General features: G+C 43.7%; 1 protein-coding gene across 1 annotated transcript in view; it reads left to right on the top strand.

The window, feature by feature from the left end:
• Positions 1-7,474: 7,474 nt before the first annotated feature.
• LOC122560319 (neuronal acetylcholine receptor subunit alpha-2-like) overlaps positions 7,475-17,358 on the top strand; it is a 21,296-nt gene continuing 11,412 nt past the window's right edge. Inside the window, exons 1-5 of the mRNA XM_043710919.1 lie at positions 7,475-7,690; positions 9,119-9,270; positions 11,310-11,354; positions 11,462-11,571; positions 15,501-16,857. Of these exons, the coding sequence (XP_043566854.1) occupies positions 7,639-7,690; positions 9,119-9,270; positions 11,310-11,354; positions 11,462-11,571; positions 15,501-16,857 (1,716 nt within the window). The 5' untranslated portion in view covers positions 7,475-7,638. The remainder of the gene's footprint in view (positions 7,691-9,118; positions 9,271-11,309; positions 11,355-11,461; positions 11,572-15,500; positions 16,858-17,358) is intronic.

Below are 17,358 nucleotides of genomic sequence, written 5' to 3'. Positions count from 1 at the left end.
CCGGATGAATCACACCCTGTGCCTACCTCCATGGTGTTGTGATGTCTTATATCTCAGATGGCAATGCTTCCAAAGCAGCTGTGTAAACACAACTCACAATAAGTTCTAGTAACTTGTTTTCAAAAGTGCAGCAATTCCTTCTTTTGGTTATTATAATAGTCCTTATTATAATAGTTATTATAATAGTCTTTTGGTTATTATAATAGTCCTTTTTCCATGTTAGCCCACAATCAAATGTAAAAAGATGTGGTCTTTACGCTTGTCAATGAGACAATTGCTTGTTTCTAGTGATTTGCAGTTGATAAATAATAAATAATAATGCTTCATCTTCCTACAATCTATCTCCACCATCACCCAGACAGGGGTGGGGCTAAGGCTGTGGAGTGAGGGAAACAGCTCTCACTCAGTTCCATTCTTATTTATCCCACCAGCTGCAGTAACTTCTTAGTTTCTCCTTGGCCTTCTCTCCATGTCTTTGTTGTTGTTCTTTCTTTGAAACAAGGAGCCCCTGGAGCATGTTGAAAATTATGCCTGTTAAAATATTTTAAACAGTCATGAGGAAAACTGAGCAGCTTTCAGTGAGGTAAATATCTCATAAACTGTAGTCAAGGGAAGTCAGGTGTGATTGAAACAAAGTCCAACAACATTAAAAAGATGGATATGAAGACTCATCGCTAACTGTATAGAGGCTTCTAATTATACAATGTGCATTATCACAGCACTCAGCCACATCTCAAGGCACTGCACAAACAATCACTTTGAAGTGTCAGGGCATGACAGTCAGCTTATGCACAGCAAGATCCCACAAGCAGCCTTTCCCAGTTCTGGAATTTACTGTCTTTTAACCAAGCCTTTGGTCACCTGTCCCAAAGTCTCCTTGCGTGGCTCACAGTGGTTTCAAATGTTGTCTGATAAACACCTGTGAAGAGCCCAGGTTATTTTCTGACATGAAAGGTGCTACATAAATGTAAGTTGTTGCTATAATCAGAGCTCACATTCTTCATCTGATCTTCTTTTTACAGTTAGATTTCTGACGGCTTCCATTCAGTTATTTCTAAACATTCTCTGAACCAGGTTTGACTTTCGCTTTCAAATTGAGAACCTACAAAACAAAATGTCATAAGAAGAGAGTCTGGGAAAATGTAAAATCCCTACAGTGCGGAAAGAGGCCATTCAGCCCATTGAGCCTGCACCAACCTATCCTCTGAAGACCATCCCACCCAGAACCCCACCCTATCCATATAACCTCATAATTCACCTAGCCTGTATGCCCCTGGACACTATGGGCAATTTAACATGGCCAAACCATCTAGCCTGCACATCTGGACTGTGGGATGAAACCTACACAGATACGGGAAGGATGCATAAACTCCACACAGTCAGTCGCCTGAGGCTGGAATCAAACCCAGGTCTCTGGTGCTGTGAGGCAGCAGTGTTAACCATTGGCCCACCTTACCACACAGTGGATAAAGCAAGTAGGTGTATTGGACAAGCTTTATTGAAGAGCTTAAACAGGTATAAATTACCTCTTCTGAGTGGTGGGATCTGTCCTGTTTCGAAAGACTGTCTGTTTTTCTTAAGCTATGTTAATACTGCACCAGCCAAAGATTGGGCTTATATTCCAAAGCGGGGATTGGCCAACCTGACCAGACAATATCTGAAGAGTTGCGTCAGAGATCAGAGAACAGTTGGGGGATGTGCAATTTGTTATCAGCCTTGGGACCTGCTGAATGGGCAGGACTTGCAGCAGCCAGGATCTGTCAGCAGGAACATCATTGTGGTTTGGAGAGGGGCACTCTCTCCTAGATGAATGGCAGGGATCAGGGATCTCAATGGTAACTTTGGGGCCTTTGTAGAGGGGAAAGAAAGGTCAACAGATCACCAAGAATACATATGAGGTGCAAGGACCCAGGTTAACTCACAAACAGAGGTCAAAATGAAAATCTACTAGGTGAAAATGAGGACTACAGAGGTTGGAAACCAGAGTTTAGATTAGAGTGGTGCTGGAAAGGCACAGCAGGTCAGGCAGCATCCGAGGAGCAGGAAAATCGATGTTTCGGGCAAAAGCCCTTCATCAGAGCATTTCTGATGAAGGGCTTTTACCTGAAACATCGATTTTCCTGCTCCTAGGATACTGCCTGACCTGCTGTGCTTTTCCAGCACCACTCTAATCTAAAATGAAAATCTACCCTGAACCTCTGCCTGTATAGCCCTATCCCCATACCAAGGTGAGAGGTCAGATCACACCAGCTTATGGTCCAACCGTCAGTTCAGGTGACAAAGGGGGTTACACTCTGAAAGCTTGCAATTTAAAATAAACCATTTGGACAATAATCTAGTGTTCTCTGACTTCTGACCTTGTCCACCCCAGGCCAACACCAGCACTTCCACATCATGGGGACCATCCACACCAATGTGTCTTTCAGGAAAATGGGGCAGGAATTGGACTCCTAAACTTTTCACTTTGAAGACAGAATGCAACCAACAGAGTGAAGATTACTGAACTCAACTGACCTTAAAATCAAGGAAGTGATGACAATGAATGGAGTGAACAATGTGCATCAGGAGCTCAACTGAGGAGAGAGTGAGAGAGAGAGAGAGAGATTGGCAAATGAGCATAAACACAGAATAGAGACAAATGAATAATGATGTTTAAATGTGCCAGGTCTGTTTGCTGTGGAGCTGTGAGAGCAGATTACAGCCTGAAGCTGAGTGTCTGGAATAAGGGAGCAGATATCAATAATAGGCAATACATCAAGGAGCAGTAATCACATTTACTGAATTGAATTGAATTTATTGTCACGTATACCGAGGCACAGTGAAAAGCTTTGTCTTGCGAGCAATACAGGCAGATCACAGAGTTAAGTAGCATAGATAGTAAATAATAGGTAAATAGTGGAAAAAGCAAAAACACAGGTACAGGCGAATGTTAAGAGTATGTGAGTCCATTAAGTATTCTGTGGATTTGAACTATTGAACAGCAATGACTTGGCCAAGAGATAAATCTTTCTATTCATGCTTAAATATAACTGAATGGAAACCATCAGAAATGTAGCTGAAGAAGGAAGGTTGGCAGAAGAAAATGCATTCATTTTTTTTTGTCATTAGCATTAGCTTATTGAGGTTGGCAGTTCTGAAAGGCATCACTGCAACTGAAACAATTATTGAGAAAGATTTTTCAGGCCGTGTTTAATGCAACTTGAAGTATTCAAATAGTCCAAAATGTACAAAGAAATACAATGATTGGACAAGATTTGTCTGAGGAAGAATGTGGAAGATCGAGTAATTGTGCTAATGTTACACTTCTATCGTTTCAGATTAAGTTTGTGTTCATCAAGCATTTACCTTCAACCTCTTACTTTTAAAATCAAAGGTTATCAGAGATTTTCCTACATTAACGTAATGTTTCATAGGACTTCAAAAACATGAAATTCTTCACCTCCTTCAGTCCACTCTCCATCTCAACATCGAGATTTCTCCCAGAGATTGTCTGTTCACCATTTCTTGAACTTTGCTTCTTCTGTCTCTCTCAAGAGGTAAGGAAAATTTTCACCATGTAATGACTAGCCCCAACAAGGGAGAATCTAATCATTGCCCCGTGGCATTCAGTGGCATTACCATTGGTGAAACCTGCACTGTCAACATCACGGGGGTTACACGATTCTGACCCAGTAACAGTGAAGGAACGGTTATGTATTTCCAAGTCAGGATGGTGAGTGGCTTGGAGGGAAACTTGCAGGGAGTGGTGTTCCCCTGTATCTGCTGCCCTTGTCCTTCTAGATGGAAGTGGTCATGGGTTTGGAAAATACTGTCTGAGGATTTTTGGAAAATTTCTGCAGTGCATCTTATAGATGGCACACCCTACTGCTACTGATGTTGGACCAACTGAATACTTGTGGATGTGGCTGCTCTCTCCTGAATGGTGATGAGCTTCTTGAGTGTTGTTGGGGGGAGCATTACACCTCCCTTCTGACAAAGATCAAAAGAACAATACAGCACAGGAACAGACCCTTCAACCCTCCAAGCCTACGTTGACACATTTTGCCCTTCCATACTAAAACTGTCTTCCCTTACAGGATCCGTATCCCTCTATTCTCTTTCCATTCATGTGTTTGTCCAGTTGCTTCTTGAATACTGCTATTGTATCTGCTTCCACCCCCGCCCCTGGCAGCATGTTCCAGGCACTCACCACCCTTTGTATGAAAAACTTGCCTCGCACATCTATTTTAAGCTTCCCCCTGACTCCGCCCACACCTTGAACCTGTGTCCCCTAGTAATTGATCCCTCCACCCTGGGAAAAAGCCTCATACGTCTGACTCTGTCCACACCGTTCACAATCTTATAAACTTCTATCAGGTCACCCTCAACCTCCTGCATTCCAGTGAAAACAAACCCAGTCTCCAACCTTTCTTCCTAGCTAAAACCCCCCCAAAACAGGCAACGCGTGCCAGGTAAATGGTGGATGAGCTTTGGGAAGTCTGGAGGCGAGTTTCTCACTTTAGGATTCCTAGCCTCTGACTTGTTTTTGTCGCCACTGTGTTTCTGTGGTGAGCGCAGATGTTCTGTTTGTTGTCAATGGTAAGGATATTGATAGTGGGTGATTCATGAATGTCAACAGTTTCTCTCTTATTGGAGATGGTCATTGCCTGTCCTTTGTGTGGCATGAATGTTACTTAAGGTATGATATAAACACAGGTTTTATATCTTTGTTATAATAATTGAATTAAAATCAAAGAGCCATGTTTAAGAGGAAAGGGACTAAGTCATTTATAAAATGCAACAGTTATCAGAGATTTAACTAACTAGAAACTTTCTCTGAAGTTAATTATTGTAAAAGTAAATCTGTATTTTTATCAAGAGAGTTAGATGAGATCTCATTCTTTCAAACAGATTTGCACATTTAACCCCTGAAATGATATAAACTTTGACAAACTTCCTCTCACATTCTGTTTTATTTCAAGACTTTATTGATTGAGCTGAAAGTGGCTGAGAAGCATCACCCCAACTACCTTTCACAAACTCAACATTCTTAGATAGGATTACAAATTATCAGGAACATTGGGGTTTTAGCAAAGGACCTTGAAAGAGTGAGCGTGTTTGTCAATCGGAGAAACCATTGTTTAGCCACAAATTACCAGTACCTGAAAGAGGAGAAAGGATAGAGTGGGTGAGGGAGAAAATAAGGGACAGATAAAATCTGTCCAAGTGGATTAGCCATGAGAAATGCAGGGTTACAGGGATAGGGTAGTGGGGGTGGGTCAGGATGGGATTGGTCTGCGGTGTGAATTCACTGATTTTCACGGCCTGCTTTCACACTGTGTGGATTCCATGATAAAAGAACAGAATGAGAGGGAAGGAGAGGCAGGGATGAAGGAATGAGATATTGGATTAGTGAGATTATCAGTTATACGATTCAAGGTGAAATAGATAAGACTCAGGACAAATAGACTGAGATGAAGACTATATTGTCATTGGCTGTCCCCTGATTTGAGGGTGATATCTACTCAGCATTGTAACTATCTGCTGTGGGTCTTGTTGTGACTGAACAATCGAACTGTTGACCCACAAATGATTGTATACATGGGGCAGTACGTTCCAGAACATTGTGAGCTGGAGAGTAGACTATCCCTCCTTTTCTCTGCTGCCGCTGTGCCTCACCATGACCTTGTGTGGGCTCAGCTGAACAATCATGCTCTGAACAATCAACAGCAAATCATCACTGTCAATACAGTTCTGTTTCTATAGAGTGTCTTTGATCTTTATCCTTGGTGTAACTGGAAATCTGGCCTAGGTGAAAACCTCTTTAACCTCAGTTATGTTCTTGTCAAAATTAAACTGACCACCACAGATATACATATCGCAGATGACTGCAGTGTCAAGGCTACTGTTGATCTCTTCAATTCTACGTCAAAGAAGCATGTCCTGTCCTTAAACATTGACAAAACAAACTTCTTATCAACCCAGACCTGGTCAACTCAGTATGCCACATCTCATGGGGAATATGGGAATGATAAAACAGGTCAGGAAGTGTACTTTGTGAATTCCAATCTCTAAATAACAGCTCACTGGGTGGGCAGTTTTCTGTGCTCATATTCTCAAGCATTCTCATCTGATAACCACTTGGCATGGCAGAATGTTCACAGGATCACGCAAGGGCCTACACCCACACACCTTTGCCAACAAACTGATGTAAATTATTGGGAAGAATGGTGCTGCTTTCCGTGAGACTGCAGGGAGGTGATGGTTGATTCTCACCTGGACAGCTTCAAGCTCATGTCCAGCTCCATATTCTGCCATTTCCTTTCCTTCCAGCTCCAACACGGCCGAATATCAGACCTTACAGCTGCATTGTTTAACCAGTGACATACATCTTGCTCATAAAACAACACTGTTGCTGCTTCCACTCATGGTGATTTGAGCTGGTGGATTTGCAAGTAGCACCAGCCATCAGGAGAAAGGCAGCAGATGCAAGCTCCCCTCGAAGCCACTCACCACCCTGACCTCACTCAGTGTCACCACATCAAAATCTTCCAATTCCTGCCTCATCAGCGCTTTAAGGTCACAGGGGTCACAGAGATCCTTGAGATCCCTGGTGCATTGCCCATGATCAGACACAGTAATCGGTTGTGACCCTTCACTTACCCAGTTTTGGAGTTTGTGTAATGTTGCGCTATCTTTGGAAGCAGGAGACGAGAGAATGTGAAGGTTTACCCACAGTTGTGCAGCCCGACAGTAAATCTGTTTAGCCACTCGAGGATAATGTCCTTTTCAAGAGCCCTCCCTCAGCACATGCAGCTCCGGGTACCCTGAGAGACAGAGAGACAGAGAGACCCTCCCTGGGAGGGTAGCCTTGCTGATGGTTTGCTTCAGCTCTTTGTGTTAATGTGACATCACACAGGCCCAACCTGGGACTCAGAGACTTCGAGGGAGTTGGGCTCAGTGCTGCTGGCCCCAGGATAGCCCTCCCTCCCTCTCACCCCCTTCCCTCTCCTCCCCTCCCCCCCCCCTCATTCCACTACCCCCTGCTCTCCCCTCCTTTCCTCTCTCTCCTCTTTCCTCCCCCTTTCCCTATTCTCTCCCCACTCCCTCTCCTTTCCTCTCCCTGTTCCCCTTCCCTCTCCCTCACTCCCCTCCCCCCGACCATCTCCCCCCACTCTCCATCTCCCCTCCCTGTCCCTCTTCTTCCCGCCCCCCTCCCGCTGCTGACGTTTTTTCCCGGGAAATGACTCACTGACACTGGGGCTATCACAGACAGAGGAGGGCCAGACCCTGATGGGAAGGGGGCGTTTCCTCTCAGAGACTGGGATAACTCAGAGCAGCGAGAGAAGACAGAGAGAGAGAGAGAGGCAGAGAAAGTAAGAGAGACAGAAGGAGAGAGCTAGGGATAGGGGGAGAGACAGAGTAACAGACAGAAAGGGAAAGACAAGTGTAGAGAAAGATACAGAGAGAGGAAGAGAGAAAAGCAGAGAGACGGGGACAGTGAGGGTGAGAGAGAGAGACGGAGGAGCGGCTCACTTCCAGCTGTGAGGCTGTGGGTTAGCCAGGAATGAGCTGGATATTCCCGGGGGACAGAGAGTAGGGAGAGGGGGAAAGGAGGCAGCGCTGGGGTGGGTGGGGGGAAAGGGACTTGCCTCCGGTATGAAGCCGTTTCTGTTGGGTGACTCTGTCCTGCTGCTCCTGCTGTGCCCAGGTAAGCACTCTCTGACTCAGGGAGAGGGGACATCCCGGAGCCATCCTCCCCATCAGCTCACCCCACAGCCTACACCCCACACCCCACAGTTCACAGCCTACAGCCCACAGCCCACAGCCCACAGTCCACACCCCACAGCCCACAACCCACAACCCGAGAGAGCGGCTCCCTCACTCTCATACTCTCTAACACTCACTCTCTCCCAGTCTGCTCTCTCTCTCTCTAACACTCATTCTCCTAGTCTGCACACTCTCTATAACACTCTCTCTCCCAGTCTTCTCTCTCTCTCTAACACACTCACTCTCTCCCAGTCTGCTCTCTCACTCTCTCTAACACTCTCTCTCTCTCCCAGTCTGCTCTCTCACTCTCTCTCACACTCTGACTATATTACCAGCCCCAAGTTGCTGCCTTGGTCTTTTTTAAAGTTATGTTTTAATGATTTTCTGCCCTTTGATGTGATAAACAGCCCCCAGTGGCGGGGATTACCCGCTCACTGACCCCAGGAAGCAGCAAAACGGATCTCTCAGCTACAAACGCCGAATTCTGTCGGATCCCTCAAACTGAACGGACTTTCTGAATCCCGAACTCAAGATGCTTCCCACAGCCACTGCTCCTGATGTGCTGTCTGTATGCGGTTCAGTTCAGATTGTGATGGGGAACTCGAACTGACCCTTATCATTATCCCAACAACCCCACCCGCTCTCAAACAAACCCTCCAATTGTACCCCTGAACCAGATGGGTTTTACAACTCTCAATGGTTTCTCATGGGCAAGCTTTCAATTCCAAATTCATTGACTGACCAACTACTTGTAAAATGGAGAATAATTAAACTTCCATGGTCCTATAGAGAGGTGTTGTGAGGAAAATGAGCCTCAAGCTAAATAAACTAACAGCCTGGAAGATCGAAGCTTTTGAGGGAAACAATTCCATGGGTTGTGGGGGGGGGGGGGGGTGGGGGATCTGTGACACATCAGGCAGATCTGTATTATTATTCTGTAGGGTTGAAGGATATCCCAAGGATAGGAAGGGGCAGGACAGAAAGGGATTTAAGAATGTCCATTCATAATCTGTCCCTGGGACAGTTTCTAACTTTAGTCCTACACAAGCTTTCTGAATCATCTACCAGGACATAGCAGCTAAAATACATGCATATGAACTGATGAATTAGCAACAAGAGGAGGCCATTCAGCCCCTTGAGCCTGCTACAGCATTCAGTAAGATCATGACTGATCTGCTCATGATCTTCACTTTCTCCTCTACCTTTTGACTCCCTCTTCCATCAAGAATTTATTCAGTTCAGCTTTAAAATTATCCATTGACCCAGCTTCCCCTCCTGCTAGTTCTGCCTTATTCTCTGCGCAGAGCTGAGGTGGTGTCACTGACCTCTGTAACAACTGAACTTTTCTGGTGTTTTTTTCTTCCCCCAGTTTGTTGTAAGCTGGAATCTCAGGCTCAGGCTGAGGAACGGCTGCTGAAAACTCTCTTCACTGGCTACAACAAACTGTCCCGACCCGTGATCAACTCCTCTGACACTGTGCTCGTGTATTTTGGCTTGTCGATTGCACAACTTGTGGATGTGGTACGTGCAAGATATTAGAGTGTCCAGCAATGGTGGTCTCACCGATTCAACTTTGTTAACTAACCTCTAATACTTCACCCACAATATTAAGCAATGTTATATTGTTACAAACGGAGAGATATTGTGTTAAAATACATGGAAGGAGGTAACAGTTAAGTTAAGGTACACGTGAAACAATTACCAAAGTAACGTGTAACAAAGTCAATGTCAAGAAATATCATTCAAACCACCCCACCCAGAACCAACAACTAGAAACAGTCCAAGTTCATAAATATTGAACATTTCCTAGTATTTTTGATCCAAAACTATTTTTCTTGAGGATAAAGAAAGTATAGACTCTTAGCTTTTGACTCACTGACTCCCAAGTGGAACCAGAATTACCTGCTGTGTCTATGTTATTCAGGGTTGAATTTTTAATTCGATCATTGCCCTGAAAGTCAATGTTGGAGTTTCTCACTCACTGTATTATGTTTTGTTGTTACAGAAACAGAAATTGCTGGAAAATCTCAGCAGGTTTGGCAGCATTCATGAAGTGAAATCAGGGTTAATGTTTCTGGTCGCATCCTTCTTCAAAAGGGTCTGATGATGCCAACTTCGACAAAGGACCTTCCGAAGTGTCCACCTTCTTCCACAACCAAGGATTTCCCAACTAGAAAAGTCATTGGACCTGAATCATGAACTCGGATTTCTCTTCACAGACACTGCTAGACCTGTTGAGCTTTTCCAGCAATTTCAGTTTTTGCTTCAGATTTCCAGTATCTGTAGTTCTTTCAGTTTTTGTCTAGTATTTCTTTGTTAACCTGCTTTAATATTCCTTTGTTTGGTGTTGAATGCTGCAGTGTATTGGACTCTGCTCTTTGAGTTCTATGATTTGGTGCCAATACTGATTACAATATTGTGTGAAGAACAGAAAATAGCTCAATAGATTTCAGGTTTCCATGATGGAAGGTTCAAGGAGTTTTCTTAGTGACTGTTTTGGAGAGTTTCTTTAAAGAACCTCTACAAGGTTTCTGTACTTAACAAGAACTACTTTTTATTACAAAGAAATCCGGAAAACAAAATATGAATCATCAACAGATAACTCTACAGCCGAAACTCTGACACACACATACAATACTCATACACACAGAAACATGTGCACATTTACACGCACACGTTTACACATACACAAACACACTCGCACACACAATACTCATACATACAGAAATATATACACATATACACGTACACAAACATTCACAAATACACATACACACACACACATGCTCTCGCACACACATACACGCACGCACTCTTTCATACTCTCTCAAACACACACACATACTCTCATGCATATACACACACGCATACGCACATACACAGACACAAACACATGCACACAAACACATGCACAGAAACGCATGCACAGACATCCATACACAGACACACATAGATATACAGACTTATATTCACACATACTGACATACGTGCTCTAACATACATTCACATACACACACTTACAGACAAACAAATAAACAATATGGGTGTAATGGATGGAGGAAAAAATACTGGTGAAATATGATTCAACTCCACCAGGCCACAGGATTAGATGAAGGGATCCCTATGATTCCCATGACCTTCTGTTCTCCATTTCCCTTGTTTCCAGGTTCTTTCAATGCTTTGCAGAAGACACAAGCTTGCTCTGAAATCTCACCATGATCTCGCACTGATTTCTAAAACCCACGATCCTCTCCGATGTCCACACTCATCTAATTCTGGTCTCTTGAATATTCCCAGTTATAATAATTGCTCCACCGTTGGTGGCTGTGCTTTCACTTGTCTAGGTCCTAAACTCTGGAATATCCTCCACTCTCCACCTCTGTAACTCCCTTCCATCCACTATGGCAATCCTGACTCGGCTTTTGGTCACCTGACCTATCACTGTGACTGAATGTCAGAGCCCCCCGGGATGTTTCATTGTGTTCCTGCATCACTATAAGTCGTTGTGCAAGTTAATCAGTTAATTTATAAAAATGTAATGCTTTTTGCTTCCTGCACAGGATGAAAAGAATCAAATGATGACCACTAATGTCTGGATCAAACAGGTAAGTTTTGGTCAAAAATCAACTTTGATTGTTTTGTTTCACTGGTTTCTATGAAAAGTCTCCATGTTTTATTTGTCCAATATCTTACCTTTTCTCTTGATTTTCAGGAATGGCATGATTTTAAACTCCGTTGGAATCCGTTGGAATATGGGAATGTCACCTCAATTAGAGTCCCCTCGGAGTTTCTCTGGAGACCTGATATTGTCCTCTACAACAAGTGGGTCACACCAAATGAATGTATTGATCTTGATTGCTGTCAATTATTGGGATACAAGAATCCTTAAAATTAAAGACACAATAAAGCTAAGGGAGAGCTGGAGTTCATATGTAAACATTAGAATTGAAAGGCAAATTATGTCAAATCTGAATTTAGACCACACTTGGAGTACTGTCTACATTTATACATAGTATAAGTTTAAGCTCTGGATTAGGTGCAATAATCTTTCCAAAGGTGATATTAGAAAGGTGGTGGATTGGAATTAGTCCTCTGTGCCAGACATAATGTGCTACAGGCGACTAAATTAATGCAGAAACAAACCAGAAGCTGCTGGAAAAGTTTAGCCGGTCTGACAGCATCTGTGAAGAGAAATCAGAGTTAACATATCAGGTCCAGAGACCGTTCCTCAGACTGGTGACAGTTAGGAAAATGTCAGTTTATCTGCAGAAGATCGTGTGGGGACAAGGGATGAGGAGTAAACAATAGACAGGGATAGAGCCCAAAGAGAGAGAAGAACAGTTGGAGAGATAAACCAACTCCTTTGTTTGTCCAACTGTCCTTCTCTCTCTCAGGACTCTATCCCCACCTATCGTTTACTCCTCACCCCCTGCCCCTATCCGATCTTCTGCAGATAAACTGACATTTTCCCAGCTACCATCAATTCTGAGGAAGGGTCTCTGGATTCGAAAGGTTAACTCTGATTTTTCTTCACAGATGCTGCCAGACCTGCTGAGCTTTTCCAGCAATTTCTGTGTTTGTTTTTGATTTACAGCATCTTCAGTTCTTTCAGTTTTTAAATTATTGCAGAGCTGCCCCAGGAACCCTGCTTCCTTGGAGTAGCCAGCCAATCTGATTGGCTGGAAGGGCAGGCAGTCCCCAACAGTGCCTGCACTTCATACAAAGTTAAAAATCACCCAACACCAGGTTATAGTCCAACAGGTTTATTTGGAAGCACTAGCTTTCAGAGTGCTGCTCCTTCATCAGGTGGTTGTGGAGAATAATACTGTAAGACACAGAATTTATAGGAAAAGTTTACAGTGTGATGTAACTGAAATTATATATTGAAAAAGACCTGGATTGTTGGTTAAGTCTCTCATATTTTAGAATGACTATGTTGGATTCAGTTCTTTCATATGTAAATCACAAAACCTTTTTTTTTAGAAGTTACATTCTCAAGTGAACTATAACAATTGGTATCATGTCGGCACAGATAATGTATTGAAGGTGTGAGCTTCCCTGTGGGGCTGTCTGTACCACGATGGTCAGACTGATTCTAATCTGAAAAATGGATTTACCGAATCTCACATGGATTAATGCAGTTTTTGAGCAAAGTAAAATGTAATTTTGCAAGTACAAATTCATCCCATAGACTTACATGTGTATGTGTGCATGTGGTTGGGTGTGTGTCTGTGTGTGGTGGGGGGCAGGTAATTAGTCTCTGTGAGAGTGTGTGTGTATGTGAGTGTAAAGGGGTATAGGTCTGTGAGAGGTTGTGTGTGGGAATGTATGTGTGAGCATATGAGAGTCTGCCAGAGTGTGTGTGTCTGTAAGAGAGTGTGTGTGTGGGAGTGTCTGTGTGTGTGTGGGAGTGTCTGTGTCTGTGTGTGTGGGGTGCAGTGGGGTCACCTGTAGTGTGACATGAACCCAAGGTCCCGGTTGAGGCCATCCCCATGGGTACCGAACTTTGCTATTCTTTAGTGGTGTAGCACTTTGTAGTGATGGTTGCCGGGACTGCAGCAGGGCCCAGGACAAAGGCTCCAATGGATTCTGCATCCTGTTGGTCAGGGCCATTGGGTGGGCAGAGGTTGGTAACTTCAGGGAGGCAGACGTAAGGGGGGTGGGTTTCAAAGTCAATGTGGAGAGGAAATAGTTATGGTTACTAATGTGCAGATGAGGGGTAGGATCAAATGGGAATTACTAACATCAGGGTGAGGAAGCCCCTGATGTATAGAGACCTGCCAAAGGTCGTCACCCCACCTTCATTCATAACCTTTGCAAAACCTTTTTAAAACTGGGCTGCTCTCTCCCACCCAGCAGCCCACACTGCTGTACTATAGAGTAGTCTTGGGGTGAATTGAGCTTTTAACAAATTGTATTGATCCCCCAATTCCATTTCTATTCATTCTACCTTATAAAACACACCCAGTGAGGGCGTGTAAAGACCAACTCATGGATCTACATATAATTTTTTTTTTAGATTAGATTACAATGTGGAAACAGGCCCTTCGGCCCAACAAGTCCACACCGACCCGCCGAAGCGAAACCCACCCATACCCCTATATTTACCCCTTACCTAACACTACGGGCAATTTAGTATGGCCAATTCACCTGACCCTGCGCATCTTTGGTCTGTGGGAGGAAACCGGAGCACCCGGAGAAAACCCACGCAGACACGGGGAGAACATGCAAACTCCACACAGTCAGTCGCCTGAGGCGGGAATTGAACCCGGGTCTCTGGCGCTGTGAGGCAGCAGTGCTAACCACTGTGCCACCGTGCCGCCCCAAATATAATTCTTAGGAGTAAATCACCATGACAACCTGAATGACTTGAGGATTTCCTAAATGGCAACAAAACCTTTCCCAACATTAGATCCCGAGAATTTGAGCTCTCAGAAAGTGACACAAACATTTCAGGAATAATTCGACTGAAGTATCATCTATAACAGTTCAGCCTTTCACTCAGTGAGCTGTGAGGGTGAGGACATAGGAACCTTTTCACTAGTAACTTGCAGAAATGAAATTAGATAAACAAGTTAAAACAGTAAAGCTCATAGTGTCATGGAAATGACAGGGGAATGAGACTGATTATATTACTCTTTCAAGGAGCTAGTATGGACACAATGGGCTGAAGAGGCTTCCTCTGTGATGCATATTTGTTATTGTAATTCCTGATTTATATAAAGAAAGGCTAAAAGCAAAAATGTAACAGAGACAGAAAATCTTATCATTCCATCCAGAAGAATAACAAGGTCTAGACAGTCAGGTGATGGAGGTGCCAATGTTAGACTGGGGTGGGCAAGGTCAGAAGTCACACGACACCAAGTGATAGTCCAAAAGGTTGATTTGAAATCACAAGCTTTCAGAGCACTGCTCCTTCAGCCAGCGAAGTTAGTTAGGGAGAACAGGTTGCATAGAACTATTTTGTACTCCCTTGACTACAGGGGATTGAGGCATAATCTAATAAAAAGTTTTAAGATGTTGAAAGGATTTAATAGAATTGATGTGAAGAAATGATTTCACTGAGGAGAGATTAGAGTCCATGATGCCCTAGATTTATGAAGCCAGAGGACACAATCCTGGGGTGAAATCAGGAAGCACTCTTTTATACAAAGGACAATGGAAAATCTCAATGTTCTCCTTCCCTGTAGATACTGGAGTTTTCAAACCGCAGTGATACATGGCAATGCCTGTTAAAGGCATTGGGCGACATGCAGTGTAGGTGGGATAACTAGGGTTCAGGTGCATAGCAGCTATTAGCTAATTGACCAGCAGGACAGGCTGAGTGGACTCTTCTTGGTGCTAATGCTACTAAGTTCCTAAAGAGAGGAACATAGGAGTGGAGCGAGTACGTGGGATTAGGAAACAGGTATTGCTTGAATGGAGGAAAACACCAACTTGGTTGGACCAAGTGTCGGTGTGAATACGATGGGCTGAATGGCCTGCTTCCATGCTGTATGGATTCTATTCTATCTCTCCTGTTATTTCTCTTAAACATTCTGCTTTTTGCTTTCAGAACTAGCTCAGGTTGTTTTGTGATCGGGAAAGGTACGAGAATAGAATCGAATAGTAATTTATTGTCACTTGTATTTTTATAAAATCTACAGTGAAAAGTGTTTAAGTTGATATACTCTGACACATATATTAATAACAGAAATCATATGTAAAGAAAAATTAAGACAAATCTCAGTCCTGGCTTTCTTTACTTGCAGTGCTGACGGAGACTTTGCCATCACCCACTTGACCAAGGCCCACCTGTTCCACAGCGGCAGGATCAAGTGGACTCCTCCTGCCATCTACAAGAGCTCCTGCAGTATTGATGTGACCTTCTTCCCGTTTGACCAGCAGAACTGTACCATGAAATTTGGATCATGGACATTTGACAAAGCCAAGATAGACCTGGTCAGCATGGCCAGGCATGTAGACCAGCAGGACTACTGGGAAAGTGGGGAATGGGTCATTATCAGTGCAGTTGGGAATTACAACATCAAAAAGTACGAATGTTGTCGCGAAGTCTACTCAGATATTACCTACTCCTTCCTGATAAGGCGCCTCCCTCTGTTCTACACCATCAACCTCATCATTCCCTGTTTGCTTATATCATGTTTAACAGTGTTGGTCTTTTACCTCCCCTCAGATTGTGGGGAAAAGATCACACTTTGTATCTCTGTGTTACTTTCTCTGACTGTCTTCCTACTCCTTATAACGGAGATTATTCCGTCCACATCCCTCGTCATCCCTCTGATTGGGGAATACCTTCTCTTCACAATGATATTTGTCACACTATCCATTGTTATCACGGTGTTTGTGTTGAATGTTCACCATCGCTCCCCCCACACACACACCATGCCAGGTTGGGTCCGAAGGTTCTTTCTGGATTTTCTTCCTCGCATTCTCTTCATGCAACGGCCAATGGCTGTGATCACAAACTGTAATGAACTGATCATGCCGATACATGAAGCCTCGAGCTCTCCAATGTACCCTCCCAAAGGTAAGGAAGAGCAAAACCAAATCTTGGTCCAAGGATCAGACCAACAATCAGGTACTAACCCATCATTGACGACTTCGTGTTATCTTCAGGAAGACCAGGGCAAGCCCAAAGCACAGTGCCCATCACAATCCTGCCAGGAAGACCAGTCCCAACCTCACTATCCATGTTCTTCACCCACAAATCTCCCTCATCACCGTATCAAGGAACAGCCCAAGGGGAGGTCATTGAGTCCTCAATACATTTGCAGGCAGGATGACTCGCCAGAGGCCAATATCCACTGTAGGTCCCGCAGGATCCAGTACAGCCATCTACATGAGGATCTACCCTGCTCGAATGGGCAACCCAGAGAGACTCCGCAATGCCATGAGAATGGAAATACACCCCAGTCAGCTCCATCTTTGTGTAAAGGCAAACATGGGAACAAGGTCAAGAGAACAGCCTCAGGCACAAAGCGAGAGTCAAAAGTAGCCAAGCGCAGAGAGCAGAAGAAAGCGACATTAACCCCAGCTCTGAAATTGGCAGTGGAAAGTATTCATTACATTGCAAACCACTTACGAGCAGAGAATGCTGATTTTCTTGTAAGTAGTTATGTTATTGAACTTCGATATAGACATAGATTCAGTCAGTTTTTTCTTGTCATTCACATTCTAATCAAACCTTATCAATAACACAATGACAAAGACATTTTATGATGACAGAATGGTATGTAAATGGAAACGACTTTCAGTATTGACAGGAGGTCATATATATTGCTGGCAGCATAAAGGAGGGCACATATTGTTTAGAAGATAAGCTTAAATGTGATAAGACAAACAGCAGGGTCTCAGGGTATGCACTCACAAATCTTTAAAAAATAAGGGGCCAGAACTATAAGATATTCACGAAGAATTGGACTATAATCAGAACTCAGCTGCAGTATGGTAAAAACAATGACTACAGATTCTGGAAACCAGATTCTGGATTAGCGGTGCTGGAAGAGCACAGCAGTTCAGGCAGCATCCAAGGAGCAGTGAAATCGACGTTTCGGGCAAAAGCCCTTCATCAGGAATAAAGGCAGTGAGCCTGAAACATGGAGAGAT

Source organism: Chiloscyllium plagiosum, chromosome 20 (assembly GCF_004010195.1).
Source record: "Chiloscyllium plagiosum isolate BGI_BamShark_2017 chromosome 20, ASM401019v2, whole genome shotgun sequence".
Classification (NCBI taxonomy): Eukaryota; Metazoa; Chordata; class Chondrichthyes; order Orectolobiformes; family Hemiscylliidae; genus Chiloscyllium; species Chiloscyllium plagiosum.
The sequence above is the reverse complement of the archived record's forward strand: the minus strand, read 5'-3'. Positions and strand labels throughout refer to the sequence as shown.